The sequence below is a fragment of the Sitophilus oryzae genome, unplaced genomic scaffold (genome assembly GCF_002938485.1).
Source record: "Sitophilus oryzae breed Bouriz unplaced genomic scaffold, Soryzae_2.0 scaffold_359_pilon_pilon, whole genome shotgun sequence".
Lineage (NCBI taxonomy): Eukaryota > Metazoa > Arthropoda > Insecta > Coleoptera > Curculionidae > Sitophilus > Sitophilus oryzae.
In genome coordinates, this window is record NW_022146928.1 from 500,600 (window position 1) to 515,729 (window position 15,130).

General features: G+C 29.9%; 2 protein-coding genes across 6 annotated transcripts in view; one reads left to right on the forward strand and one right to left on the reverse strand.

Moving 5' to 3' along the window:
• Window positions 1-93: 93 nt before the first annotated feature.
• Window positions 94-5,804, reverse strand: LOC115885025. Its single transcript, XM_030903768.1, has 2 exons — window positions 5,333-5,804; window positions 94-468 (listed from the first exon to the last, which is right to left on the reverse strand). The coding sequence occupies exons 1-2, from the start codon at window positions 5,688-5,690 to the stop codon at window positions 179-181; spliced, it is 648 nt and encodes a 215-aa protein (XP_030759628.1). The 5' UTR covers window positions 5,691-5,804; the 3' UTR covers window positions 94-178.
• A 7,597-nt stretch (window positions 5,805-13,401) lies between these two features.
• Window positions 13,402-15,130, forward strand: part of LOC115884977 (cilia- and flagella-associated protein 74-like) — a 54,107-nt gene continuing 52,378 nt past the window's right edge. For all 5 annotated transcript variants that reach the window (XR_004050656.1, XM_030903706.1, XM_030903707.1 and 2 more), the window contains exon 1: window positions 13,402-13,796. Coding sequence is in view for 4 of the 5 variants with exons in the window: in XM_030903706.1 (XP_030759566.1) it covers window positions 13,407-13,796 (390 nt within the window). In the remaining variant the exon portion in view is untranslated. The remainder of the gene's footprint in view (window positions 13,797-15,130) is intronic.

Genomic DNA, 15,130 nt, shown 5'->3' on the forward strand with positions numbered 1-15,130 from the left:
AACCACCAGAGTAAAAAACTTTTTTTACCACAGTTTTTTATACACCCATCCCTGTAAGTCAATATTAGAACGCAACCAACAATACATGTTCTCACTTTTTTAAATTTTGTATTTGATTCACAAAATCTTATTAGGAAATAAGATTTAATGCAATTTGTTTTATATAATTAAATATTTATCATCTTATTATGCCCGCACTGTCGCCATTTCCAAATCTGCATTCCAGATAGTCAGCACCATCGATTATAGCGCTTTCTATTAATTTGTCCAATAACAGATTTTGAAAATCGTTGTCCCCTAAGTTTTGAACTTCTCCATTAGTTATAGTTTGAATATCTCCCTCGTACCCTGAATGACCTGATAAATTTAAACAGTCGTCTTTCTCTACGTTGGTATTTTGTACGATATCTTCCGTTATGCCTTCCAGATTAATTATATGGGGATCTTCATAGATACTTATAACGCTACCTAGAATAAAATTAAAATTACATTACCCTCCTATAGAACCACAACCATCGTGGTTAATTGATATTATTTTACATTTAATCAGAAATGAGTATTAGGGATGTTGCTACAAATACAATGTGTGGGCTTGCTACAAAAACGACAACAGATCATTGGCGTAATTACACCTCTAGTACTGCTAGGCATCCCTCAGAAAAATCTTTAAATTTATTTAATTATGAGTCTTGGCTAAATATTAATTTTTATTCGCTTGCAACGTAAAAATAAATCTTTCTAGGGTATTTTGTTTAGTTAATATAATACTGTTTTGTTTAAAAAATTTGTTTTTTATTTTATTTTTTACAAAATTTGCAGGTATTTAAATAATCCACGGGAAAACGGGGTTGATAACCAAGTCTAACAAATTTATTGATAGAAAAATTCATGTAACCTTTTATTCAAAAAATGTGTTTATTTTTTAATAATGTTTTTCTTCAGTTTTTTTAACAAAAGTCCTAGGCCCTCTCTAGGTTAAACCATAGCCTTTCCCCCCATAAAATAGTGTGAGTTACAATGAAAAGAAAGACAATGGGCGCGTTCAGGTTAGCGGCTGAGTGGCTGAGTAAGCGGTTTCCCTAAACGGTCTCCTTTTCCACGCAAAAACAGTCAGCCGCTGAGCAAAATACTCAGCGGTCGGTCAGCCGCTGTGTTCCCTGAACGCGCACAATAATTATGTCAAATAGTCAAAAATGAGACTAGAATATAAAGATTTTTCAAATATTTATAGTTTTTCCGTTGTACTCTTAAAGCTACACGCGCACTGTTGCGATCGCGGTCGCGATCACGATCACGATCAGGGATAATATGAGCGATCATTTTAGCACACACTAACGCGTTCACGTTCACCGCCGTACCTATATGTAGTGCGCCATCCTGTAGGTATATATAGGTACAAATTAAAAATGTGAATTATGTTCACCGAAAAAAGAACATTCTTAAATAGTTACCTACAATATTTAAACTTAAACAATAAAAATGTATACATATGTACTATCCAATCCAATGCAACTCCAATTTTATTTCAAACTTTTTATTTCTCTATTACTACTATACAGGGTGGTCCGAACTGTATTCCGGAAACTTCGGTAGCATATTCTGCAGATAAAAAGTTCGTAAAATAAGTAAAAAAGTTCGTATAATGTATGTCCTAAAATGCTTAGTTTCGGAGATACAGGGTGTAGAAGTTTCATTTTTATTTCGATTTTTTCCAAATAATTTCTGAAGTAACGTCAATATTTGGATGAAAATTGATGTATGGGTGTTTTTTGACATGAGAAATTTGATTTTGATGTCAATATGACTCCCATTTGTAGGTGGCGCCATCTACATGTGTTTTAACTGTTTTGAAGAGTAATAACTTTTCGTCAGTACTTATATAAAACTACTGAGTAAAAAAATATACATTTACGACTTTTTTACATAAAAAAGGTCTCTTGGTAAAAATCGCTACGAATAATGGTTTTCGAGATATTTGGAATCGAAATTATCAATACCTGTCATCATTGACATAAATTAAACATGTTGAGACTAAATAGCTATTAGACTGAAATCATAAATTTGAAATCTTTTTGTTTCAACAGTTCAACAGAAACTGTTTAATCATCATTTTTTCCCAGAAAAACTTATGATTAATTTAAAAAAATTAAAATTTATTATTTCAGTTAAATAACTATACTCAACGCGTGTGCTTATTTTTTGTCAATAATGACATGGTATCGACTATTTCCATTCTAAATATCTTGAGAACGGTTGCTCGTAGCGACTTTTACCAAGAGACATTTTTTACATAAAAAGTCATGGAAATGTATATTTTTTTAGTCAGTGGTTTTATACAGATACGGAGGAAAAGTTACTACTCTTCGAAATAGTTAAAACACATGTAGGTGGTGCCCCCTACAAATAGGAGTAATTTTGACATCAAAATCAAATTTCTCGTGTCACAAAACTCCTAGACACCAATTTTCATCCAAATATTGACGTTACTTCAGAAATTATTTTGAAAAAATCGAAATAAAAATGAAACTTCTACACCCTGTATCTCCGAAACTAGGCATTTTAGGACATACATTTATACGAACTTTTTTACTTATTTTTATCTGTAGAATATGCTGTCGAAGCTTCCGGAATACAATTCGGACCACCCTCTATACATATAATATATACATATAACTCTATTATTTTTGCAACTTGGATCGGATTAAATCATATAGAATTTTCTGTATTTTTACAGTCTTAATTAGCTGCTCTGTTAATTCCATTTCTAAATTGCAACAAGAAAAAACACACAAAATAATCGAAAATTCCTATCAGTTGGGTCGCGATCACGTGTTGGGGTGCGTACAGCTTAAAGCTGTACGCACACTGGTGCGAGCACGGCCGCGATAACGATCTCCACGCGGCCGCGGCCAAAAGTTGCTAAAGAATTCATATGAGCCGTTCCACACGCGATCGCGACCCAACTGATAGGAATTTTCCATTATTTTGTGTTTTTTCTTGTTGTAATTTAGAAATGGAGTTAACAGAGCAGTTAATTAAGGCTGTAAAAATATACAAAATTCTATATGATTATCCGATCCAAGTTACAAAAATAATAGAATTAAAAATAAAAAGTTTGAGACAAAATTAGAGTTGCAATTGGATTGGATAGTACATATGTATACATTTTTATTGTTTAAGTTTAAATATTGGTAATAGGTAAATATTTATGAATGTTTTTTTTTCGGTATTCAAAATTCACATTTTTAATTTGTACCTATGTATACCACCTACAGGATAGCTCACTACATATACAGGGTTGTTCACCACATACGACACGGAGTATTGTAGCTAAACGATGAGATTTTTACAAATTGCAAGTTTTGGGTTCGATGAAGGACTATTAGAGGTACAATTTAAAAATAATTTTTGCAAGATACAGAGTGTCCCAAATAAGTAAAAAATATCAAAGATGTATTTTTTTTAAATGGAACACCCTGTATATTATTACATTTTTAGTTTCTACGATTAAAATAAAGGTAAATTTGATTAAGGTTTATTATACTTAAACCTTACCGTTTTTGAAATATTTTCAATTTTGTGAAATTGCAGTAAAAATTTTAAAGCTTCATTTCTCCAAGGGTATCAATGTTTTTAATACTAAATATTTAATGAAGTTTATTTATTGATCAGTTATTGTGTTGCAATAATAAAAATAATACTACCTTATACAGAGTGTCTAAAAATTTATTTTAAATAATTATTAGCTTCAAACGGCAATAACTTGTTTAATTTAAATGGAACATCCTCTATATTTTACGAGAATCAGATGCACAATTTAATTGTCTATCAAAATATATTATACCATTTTTTACCTATCTCTTTAAGTTTCCGTAGAAAATGCATTTTCTTGTAATTTAGAACTTATTTATCAATATACCCATGGACTATTGACATTTTAGATTATTGTTAAAGATGTACCAAATTTTTAAAGAGTACAGATACTAATATTGTCGTTATAATTCGTTTAATTCATTAAAAAATAAAAAAAACTGTTTAAATATTTGTTAAAGAGGATCAATTAATATGATTCCAGTATTCAAACTACATTAACTGACTGTTTGCGTTGATTAATAATAATTGCTCCAAATACTAAAAAACTGAATTTTGTATGGGCATTAGACAGTGTGATAAAAGTAACACCTTAAAATGATATTTCATTTTTTAATAAATGCTTATTTATAACAACAGATACTTTAATTTGATAACTTATTATTATATTGATTTCTGACTCAAATCCACATTTATTTATAATAATTTATTAACGAACACAATTAAGTATGTAATTAATTAGTATATGGGCGGAAATAATGGTGTTATATTTAATTAATGGTATACTTTTTTATAAAGATTTAAATAGTTTTCTTTTTGCATACAAATGGGCTAGTAATATTATCGTTTTGCTAAAAACGATAATATTACTAGTCTGTACATTTTGTACATTTGTTGCTTTAAATAAAACAATCTAAAATGTCAATATTCCATGGATATATTGATAAATGAGGTCTAAATTAAAAGAAAATGCATTTTCTACGAAAACTTGAAGGGATAGGTAAAAAATGGTATAATACAATTTGATAGACAATTTAATTGTGCATCTGATTCTCCTAAAATATACAGGGCATTCCATTTAAATTAAAGAAGTGATTGCCGTTTGAAGCTAATAATTATTTAAAATAAATTTTTAGACACTCTGTATAAGGTAGTATTATTTTTATTATTGCAACACAATAACTGATCAATAAATAAACTTCATTAAATATTTAGTATTAAAAACATTGATACCCTTGGAGAAATGAAGCTTTAAAATTTTTACTGCAATTTCACAAAATTGAAAATATTTCAAAAACGGTAAGGTTTAAGTATAATAAACCAATCAAATTTACCTTTATTTTAATCGTAGAAACTAAAAATGTAATAATATACAGGGTGTTCCATTTAAAAAAATACAACTTTGATATTTTTTATTTATTTGGGACACTCTGTATCTTGTAAAAATATTTTTAAATTGTAGCTCTAATAGTTCTTCAACGAACCCCAAACTTACAATTTGTAAAAATATCATCGTTTAGCCACAATACTCCGTGTCGTATGTGGTGAACAACCCTGTAGGTACGGCGGTGAACCCGAACGCGTTGGTGTGTGCTAGAATGATAGCTCATGTTATCGCTGCCCTGATCGTGATCGTGATCGCGGCCGTGATCGCACCAGTGGGCGTGCAGCTTAAATGCGTAGACTGTATACAATGAACAGTAGTATTTCCCTATATTATATTAATTCATTTTATACATACCCGTTTCCTCGGCACATTCTTTTGCTTCCTCTTGTTCATACAACGAATGAACACTTGCAATCAATCCTTTCCAATCCTCATCTTCACTAAATTCTGACAATTCTCCCAGTAAATCCTTTAACGTCATATTTTTATTAGACTTTGCTTCGTTAAGGGGCAAATCTTCGATGAACTTTTGTATCTCCTCTAACGATGGAAATTCTTTAAGTGTCTTCTTCTCTTTTTTTGATTCGGCTTTTTTCTTCGTCTCAATATATCGTTTCATCATATAGCAAGAAAAGCCAGCTGCACATAATAATAATATTTTCTTATAGTGCGTTTGAAATTGATACACAAACGGAGACGATTTCACTTCCATTAAATATTACAAGTAAGTTGGTATTAAATTTTTCCAAACTTAATCAAAAATATTTTCCAAAAAACCGTCTTTAGACGTCATTACGGATCATAAAAATAAAGCTACAATTTTTTCAACAATTATTTCCATGGATACAATTCATAGTTAAAAGTAATAGGTCAAGAAAACAACAATGTTCATCAGGTGCTAAACATTTGAAAAGTAGATATTTTAAGTTAAAGTTTCCTTATTTTTAAGCAAGGTTTAAAGTAGACAGGGCTTGTAGAATGTAGTGGCTTAAGAAGTAACAATAAAGTAAAAAAATACCGAAAGCGCCATATAAATAAAAACCAAAAGTTGTAGTCATTTCCGGTGAAACCGGAAGTGACCGAAAACAATTGAATACATCAATCAATCCTAATTTATGTCATATACTAACATACCAAATCTCGTTTTTTATCTGAAAAAAAAATAAAAAAGTTATAGGGGTGAGCCACTTTTGAGACGCACCTGGTATACAGAGTGATAATAAATAAATGCAAATATAGGGATTGCATGGAAGCGCAAATTAGGAATTTTTTGAAAAACATTTTTGGACACTTTAAATGTTTTGTTAAAAAACATAATATATTGATAATGTAGCAACATAGGATATTAAATTTACAGGAAAGAAAACCCGCAAAAGATCCAGTGGTTCAGAACTTTTAAGGCAAACTTATTATTTTTTTATTTTGAAAGTAAAATAATTCGTTTTGAGCTTATTTGAAAAAGAAAAATTTGTTTCTTTTATGAGATCTACCAGCCCCGAAAATATTTCCACTTATTTAAGACTAAACCTGTTTAATTTAATAATAAGTGTTTAATAAGGCATATTAATAATTTTCTGTATTTGTGTTAAATCATAGTGTAACATTGTGTATAGCATTTAAATTCCTTGAAATACAATACGACCGAAAAAAAACTGCGTCAGAGGCTATGAAATAAAGATCGTTGTCATTTTATATGTAATATTATATTATGAGGAATGATGTCATTGATGTTCATTTACAAGCCAACTGAACGACTCGTGTGAAGTTGGCACCCTTTTTTCAAAAAATGAACTGGAATTTGAGAGTTCTGGATAGATTTACAATAGTTCTATAGTTCTTGATAAGTTAGAAAAATAGTTCTGGTTAATTTCGGGAGATATGACATGGGGGTGCCAACTTCACGTAGCACCCTTTTTTTTATTCTGGAACAGTTCGGTTAGTGGAAATATATTCTAGAACAAGAGTTCTATAGTTCCTGACTATTGATCAAAATAGTTCTATTGTATTAACCAAGTTATGAACAAAAATAAAACGGCAGCCTGCGCAGTTTAAATCGATTTTCTAGGTAAAAAACGATTTAACAAATAGTTCTAAATAGAGTTCTGAATAGCACCCCAAAAGTTCTATAAGATGTACTATTTGATTTTTAAAAAATACCAATAATTAAAAATTTCATTGATGCACGACTCTATAGATAGACATAAAAATCGACTTTACGAAGGAAATGCAATGTTGAAAAACAGTTCTGGTTAGAGTTCTGAATAGCACCCCAAAAGTTCTATAAGATGTACTATTTGAATTTTTAAAAATACCAATAATTAAAAATTTCATTGATGCACGACTCTATAGATAGACATAAAAATCGACTTTACGAAGGAAATGCAATGTTGAAAAACAGTTCTGGTTAGAGTTCTGAATAGCACCCCAAAAGTTCTATAAGATGTACTATTTGAATTTTTAAAAATACCAATAATTAAAAATTTCATTGATGCACGACTCTATAGATAGACATAAAAATCGACTTTGCGAAGGAAATGCAATGTTGAAAAACAGTTCTGGTTAGAGTTCTGGATAGCACCCCAAAAGTTCTATAAGATGTACTATTTGATTTTTTAAAAATACCAATAATTAAAAATATAATTGATGTCCGACTCTATAGATAGACATAAAAATCGACTTTACGCGCAAAATACAATGTTGAAAAAGAGTTCTGGTTAGAGTTCTGAATAGCACCCCAAAAGTTCTATAAGATGTACTATTTGATTTTTTAAAAATACCAATAATTAAAAATTTCATTGATGCACGACTCTATAGATAGACATAAAAATCGACTTTACGAAAGAAACGCAATGTTGAAAAACAGTTCCGGCTAGAGTTCTGAATAGCACCCAAAAGTTCTATAAGAGATACTATTTGATTTTTTAAAAATACCAATAATTAAAAATTTCATTGATGCCCGACTCTATAGATAGACATAAAAATCGACTTTACGAAGAAAACACAATGTTGAAAAACAGTTCTGGTTAGAGTTCTGAATAGCACCCCAAAAGTTCTATAAGATGTACTATTTGATTTTTTAAAAATACCAATAATTAAAAATTTAATTGATGTCCGACTCTATAGATAGACATAAAAATCGACTTTACGAAGGAAATGCAATGTTGAAAAACAGTTCTGGTTAGAGTTCTGAATAGCACCCCAAAAGTTCTATAAGATGTACTATTTGAAATTTTAAAAATACCAATAATTAAAAATTTAATTGATGTCCGACTCTATAGATAGACATAAAAATCGACTTTACGCGCAAAATACAATGTTGAAAAAGAGTTCTGGTTAGAGTTCTGAATAGCACCCCAAAAGTTCTATAAGATGTACTATTTGATTTTTTACAAATACCTATAATTAAAAATTTAATTGATGTCCGACTCTATAGATAGACATAAAAATCGACTTTACGAAGGAAATGCAATGTTGAAAAACAGTTCTAGTTAGAGTTCTGAATAGCATCCCAAAAGTTCTATAAGATGTACTATTTGAATTTTTAAAAATACCAATAATTAAAAAATTCATTGATGCACGACTCTATAGATAGACATAAAAATCGACTTTACGCGCAAAATACAATGTTGAAAAAGAGTTCTGGTTAGAGTTCTGAATAGCAACCCAAAAGTTCTATAAGATGTAATAAACCCATGGTATTTTTTAGACGCAGCCTTTCTGTAATAAATTTTCTGGCTTTGTTTTTATTAGGACGAATCGGCCAGTTCTTGAACAACTCGCCCTTGTATTTTGTTTGGGTGTCGAGTTACACATACACCAAATAACGATATTCAGTGTGACAAAACTAACCTAACTATTACGGAGGAAAAAATTAATATATCATGTTACATAAATATTCATTTAATTAGTTTTATTGCCACGTAATTTAGAATCAATCAGAGCCAACCAAATTTTCGATATAGTAAGTTTTATAGATGCAAAGTAATTCCATCTTTTTATAAAATTTCTGTTATTAAAAACTCTGGTCTGACTATTACTTTGCTATTACTCAATATTATTTTTTGCTCTTAATGTCAACCTCTATGACACCTATTTTGAGAAAAAAGAAAAATGCATTCTTCATAAAAATATTGGCTTGTTCTAAAATGGTTAATTCTGTTTATACTTTTGCTAATTTCCATACCGTTTTAAAGAAATTTAAATAAAACATGAAAATATGGTTGAAAAATCCTAAAAATCGAAACGCGTTTCTGTGGTAATATAATTTCATCTTCATTCTTTGATTGTGATTGATAGAATTTTAATTAAAGCCATATTTTTTGCTGTTTTGAAATGTTAAAGAAGCACAAATCTTTTTTAGTACAATACTACGAACAGTGTGATATTTTAAAAGAGCAAAAAATATGACGTTAATAAAAATTTATAATAACCATCCATCAAAGAATTTAGTCGAAGTTGTAGTATTTATCATAGAAATGCCTTTTGATTTTTAGGACAAATTAAATAATACTTCCATGTTTTTTTTTTAATTTTTTCTAAAGCGGTATGGAAATTTGGAAAAGTATGAACGGGTTTAACCATTTAAGAACAAGTAAAACTTTTTATAAAAAATGCATTTTCCTCAAATCCGGGGACATACTGCATAACGTCGGGAGTCAATGAAATTTTTAAATATTAATATTTAAAAAAAAATCAATTGGCACAACTTATAGAACTTTTAGGGTGCTATTCAGAACTCTAACCAGAACTGTTTTTCAACATTGCGTTTCCTTCGTAAAGTCGATTTTTATGTCTATCTATAGAGTCGGGCATCAATGAAATTTTTAATTATTGGTATTTTTAAAAAATCAAATAGTACATCTTATAGAACTTTTGGGGTGCTATTCAGAACTGTTTTTCAACATTGCATTTCCTTCGTAAAGTCGATTTTTATGTCTATCTATAGAGTCGAGCATCAATGAAATTTTTAATTATTGGTATTTTAAAAAATCAAATAGTACATCTTATAGAACTTTTGGGGTGCTATTCAGAACTCTAACCAGAACTCTTTTTTCAACATTGTATTTTGCGCGTAAAGTCGATTTTTATGTCTATCTATAGAGTCGGACATCAATTAAATTTTTAATTATTGGTATTTTAAAAATCAAATAGTACATCTTATAGAACTTTTGGGGTGCTATTCAGAACTCTAACCAGAACTGTTTTTCAACATTGCATTTCCTTCGTAAAGTCGATTTTTATGTCTATCTATAGAGTCGTGCATCAATGAAATTTTTAATTATTGGTATTTTTAAAAATTCAAATGGTACATCTTATAGAACTTTTGGGGTGGTATTCAGAACTCTAACCAGAACTCTTTTTCAACATTGTATTTTGCGCGTAAAGTCGATTTTTATGTCTATCTATAGAGTCGGACATCAATTAAATTTTTAATTATTGGTATTTTTAAAAAATCAAATAGTACATCCTATAGAACTTTTGGGGTGCTATTCAGAACTCTAACCAGAACTGTTTTTCAACATTGCATTTCCTTCGTAAAGTCGATTTTTATGTCTATCTATAGAGTCGAACATCAATTAAATTTTTAATTATAGGTATTTGTAAAAAATCAAATAGTACATCTTATACAACTTTTGGGGTGCTATTCAGAACTCTAACCAGAACTCTTTTTCAACATTGTATTTTGCGCGCAAAGTCGATTTTTATGTCTATCTATAGAGTCGGACATCAATTAAATTTTTAATTATTGGTATTTTTAAAAAATCAAATAGTACATCTTATAGAACTTTTGGGGTGCTATTCAGAACTCTAACCAGAACTGTTTTTCAACATTGCATTTCCTTCGTAAAGTCGATTTTTATGTCTATCTATAGAGTCGTGCATCAATGAAATGTTTAATTATTGGTATTTTTAAAAATTCAAATAGTACATCTTATAGAACTTTTGGGGTGCTATTCAGAACTGTTTTTCAACATTGCATTTCCTTCGTAAAGTTGATTTTTATGTCTATCTATAGAGTCGTGCATCAATGAAATTTTTAATTATTGGTATTTTTTAATAATCAAATAGTAAATCTTATAGAACTTTTGGGGTGCTATTCAGAACTCTATTTAGAACTATTTGTTAAATCATTTTTTACCTAGAAAATCGATTTAAACTGCTCAGGCTGCCGTTTTATTTTTGTTCATAACTTGGTTAATACAATAGAACTATTTTGATCAATAGTCAGGAACTATAGAACTCTTGTTCTAGAATATATTTCCACTATCAGAACTGTTCCAGAATAAAAAAAGAGTGCTACGTGAAGTTGGCACCCCCATGTCATATCTCCCGAAATTAACCAGAACTATTTTTCTAACTTATCAAGAACTATAGAACTATTGTAAATCTATCCAGAACTCTCCAATTCCAGTTCATTTTTTGAAAAAAGGGTGCCAACTTCACACGAGTAACTGAACGCCGTTGGAGCAAAGGGGTTTAACAGTTAGAAAAACCTGTGTATATGGTCTTTGACTATAATCAACTATAATATAACCCCTTGTCAAAATATCTTATTATCTTATTTACTATATGTATTATATAAAATATAATAATAATAATAATAATAATAAATAAACTTTATTTCAAATCATGTGTATAAATCGAACATAAAATGAAATGACGTCAGCAAATACAAAAATAAATACATATTAAAAATTTAAATTATAAAAGTTGCTAACAAAATTAATATAAAATGAAATATTCTAATCACCAGTTACTTAAAAATTCATTTATGCTATATGGTTCTAAATCTACTAATAATTTTTTGTTTTCTCTCTGAAATTGTTTTTGATATTGCAAGGACTTAACTCTGTCTGGCAAAGCATTAAACAGTTTTAAACACATGTAGTGCGGGTTTTTTTCTGATAGAGTAAGTCTGTGTTTAGGATAGTTTACCTGTAGTGTTCGTGTATTGTGTTTGTGTGTAGTTTCTGTATTAAACCTATGCTAAAACCTAATCTTAAAAAAGAACATTAAACATTCATAGACATATATAGCATAAGTTGTTATTATACCCAGATTTTTAAAAACAGATCTGCACGTTTCTCGATATTTCATTTTTTCCAATAACTCGTATTAATCTTTTTTGAACTAGGAACACATTTTCAACCCCACTGTCAGATCCCCAGAATATGATTCCATATTTTAGTATCGATTCAAAATTAGAATAATACATTACCTTAAGGGTGCTCCCTCTCATGTACCTTCCCACCACTCGTATGCCATAACAAACCGAATTCAATTTTTTAATTACATTTTTAATATGATATGACTAGTCCAAATATTCATTTATATATATGCCCAAGAATTTTACAGATTGTGATATTTTTATTTCCATATTTTCCATGTTTACATGTGTCGGTTTAGTAGCTTTGGACTGTTTTGGGGTAAATATGATCATATCTGTTTTGTCTTTATTTAAAACAATTTTTTTTGTTTTTTAAAAACCATTCACTAACCAACTTAAAAAATGCTTCAGCTGTTATAAAATTTAGTTTTAAATCTATTAGGTTCTTATTACCAACAATCAAATTAGTATCGTCAGCATACTTCACTATCTGTCCATTGTCAAAAGATGTCGACATAGAAAGGTCATTGATAAATATAATATAGTAAATAAGGGTCTTTGACTATATAACCTGATATAACACCCCGTTATATAGTCAAAGGTATATATGATATACACAAATAATCTTATAATCTACTATTCCAAGATTATTTGATTTATTATCATCTAAACCCACTAGGTGCCCGGTGGCGTAGAGGTACAGGCTCTCGTCTACCAATCTCAAGGTAGTGGGTTCGAATCCCACACCCGGCATTTCATCAGCCGACTATTTTTATTAAAATAAAAATAGTTTGGGTACCTAGGTCGACTCAGCCTTCAACGAAGGCTTTCGGTGGCGTATCGTGTTTCCACGATTTAACACAGAGTTGACACTTCTTTCTAGTTAATTATTTTATGGTGCTAGCCACATTACCTTCCTTGTATACCGAACGGCTCTAGTATGGCAAGCTGTACCTTGCTACTCCCAAGGCGTCAAACGCTATATACGGGAGCTATTATTATTATTATCATCTAAACAACAAATTTATTTTATACAAATAAATTTGTAGGGAAGCACCAAAATAATAAAAAATATATTAAATACCTTTGAACAAAAAGCCAAATACCCATACGTCATTTACAATCCTGTATATAAATTTTGTTTTATAATTAGTGTTTTTGCTTCATTTATCTAATATAAATATATTTTTTTTTTGTATTATTAAATGACTAATGAAATCCATTTAAAGAAAAAATTAAAACTATAAAAAAATATTTTGTAAAAAACCAATTATTCTCATACTTCAAAAAACATTTCAAAAATAATTGAATTTTGACAAAATGTCATACAACTATTGCATTAAATATACAAACACAGATGATAACAGTGAAAAAGAGGATATACTTAACGAAGCAGTAGAGTATGCTATAAGTGAAGATGTTAAAAGAACACAAGATTTGTATAATTTTATTGACGAATTTATCAACTCGGAAGAATACCTACAATACATAACAGAGAAACGAAATATTGCCAAAAAGAACGAAGCCACACAGTACGATTTAAATGATATAAATGTTGCTTATGTACAAGCAGGACATACAATAACCTGTTCATTAGTTGAAGAGCAGAAAAAAATGCACGCGTTTAAAATTCAATTTGAGAAATTTACAGAGAGGCAGAAAAATTTACAAAAAATTAAAAACCAAGAAAACGGTATAAAGATAATAAAGGTAGGTCATAAAATTAAGAATATAATAAATAAATAATAGGTTTAAATAATTTCAATCTGCCCATTCAGGCATAATGAAATAACTTTAGGAAATTAATATTTTTAATCTTTTTTTTAATATACAGGATGACCATAAAAGTTCCAATCAGATTTCCTATTTAAGATTTGTACTAGTATATATATACCGGGTGCGTCTAAAAAGCCCTTATAACTTTATAAAAAAATGAAATTTGGTAGGTATATTTTTGTTTGAGGTTCAAGTTAACGTCTCCTTTGCTCCTTTCTGCTGCAATGGCTAAACTGGACGGGACCTACTTGTTTACGCGGAATCCGAACCGCGTCAACAATGGTCAATGGCTTACCGACTTAGGACGTGTCTAAATCAAAGACATTATAAAGATAGACCGAACATCTCATTCATAAATACTCGTTGATAGTGTATCAAACATTCCAATGTGTCAAACAAAGACAGAAGAGACAGAGAAGTCTAAAATTTCCGACCCCGGCAACTAGGCGCATTTGGATTGTTCTAATGGCCAGTGGCGTATCGTTTTTTGGAACGAATTTAATTAGTAAAGTAAAAGTAAAGTAATTAGTAAAATTCTTACTCCATATTAATATACTACATTAACACTTTTTCGTTAGATGAGTTTTGTTATAAAGTCTAATATAATAATATAATTAATATCCCACATATGTATACAGTACGTCTGACCGTTCTGTAGCTACGGGGTATCCGTAGGAGGGGAAACGATATTCTCTCCATGTTTTTCGTAAAAAATTTGACGACGCGACCCATCAATAAAAATTCGACAAATTTGCAAGTAGCCAATAAAATGAGTGGGCGGAGCGATTTGCGGTGTCGTACTCAAGTCGTCAAGTCGACGTATAAAATATATTGTTGTTTATTTAAATGTTTTTTGTCCGCATTCTTTTCATAGACACAGATCCAGCAGACGAACTGTACTTATGTTGAAACGTTAGTAGGTAGTTTTCGAAAATCGCTCCAACGTCGATATTCAATTTAAACTTTCAGTTACTTCTATATAAACACTCAGTTACTTTTGAATACTTACAGGGTGACACAGGCTTCCGAAACAGTTCTATATTAGGTTTGTGGTTAGTGACTTTTCTTCCATTTTTTTTTAGAATATGGAGGCAATGGTAAAGCACGTTTTAGACATTTTTGTAATCATAGGTGGCCGGAACATATTTTCAAACTAAAGTTGTAGATTTGCCATTAAATTTCCATTCCAGAAATACCTAGGGTTTCCACCTGTCCTTTTTTGAAAAGGACAGTCCTTTTTTGAATAACTTGTCCTTTTGACTTTTTTT

What these genes read in the sequence shown, in the direction of transcription:
- LOC115885025 (XM_030903768.1), bottom strand. Translation starts at nt 5,690, where the DNA reads ATGGAAGTGAAATCGTCTCCGTTTGTGTATCAATTTCAAACGCACTAT. An exon ending in AGAATGTGCCGAGGAAACGG is followed by an intron (nt 469 to 5,332) that starts GTATGTATAAAA and finishes ATTTTATTCTAG; the next exon opens with GTAGCGTTATAAGTATCTAT.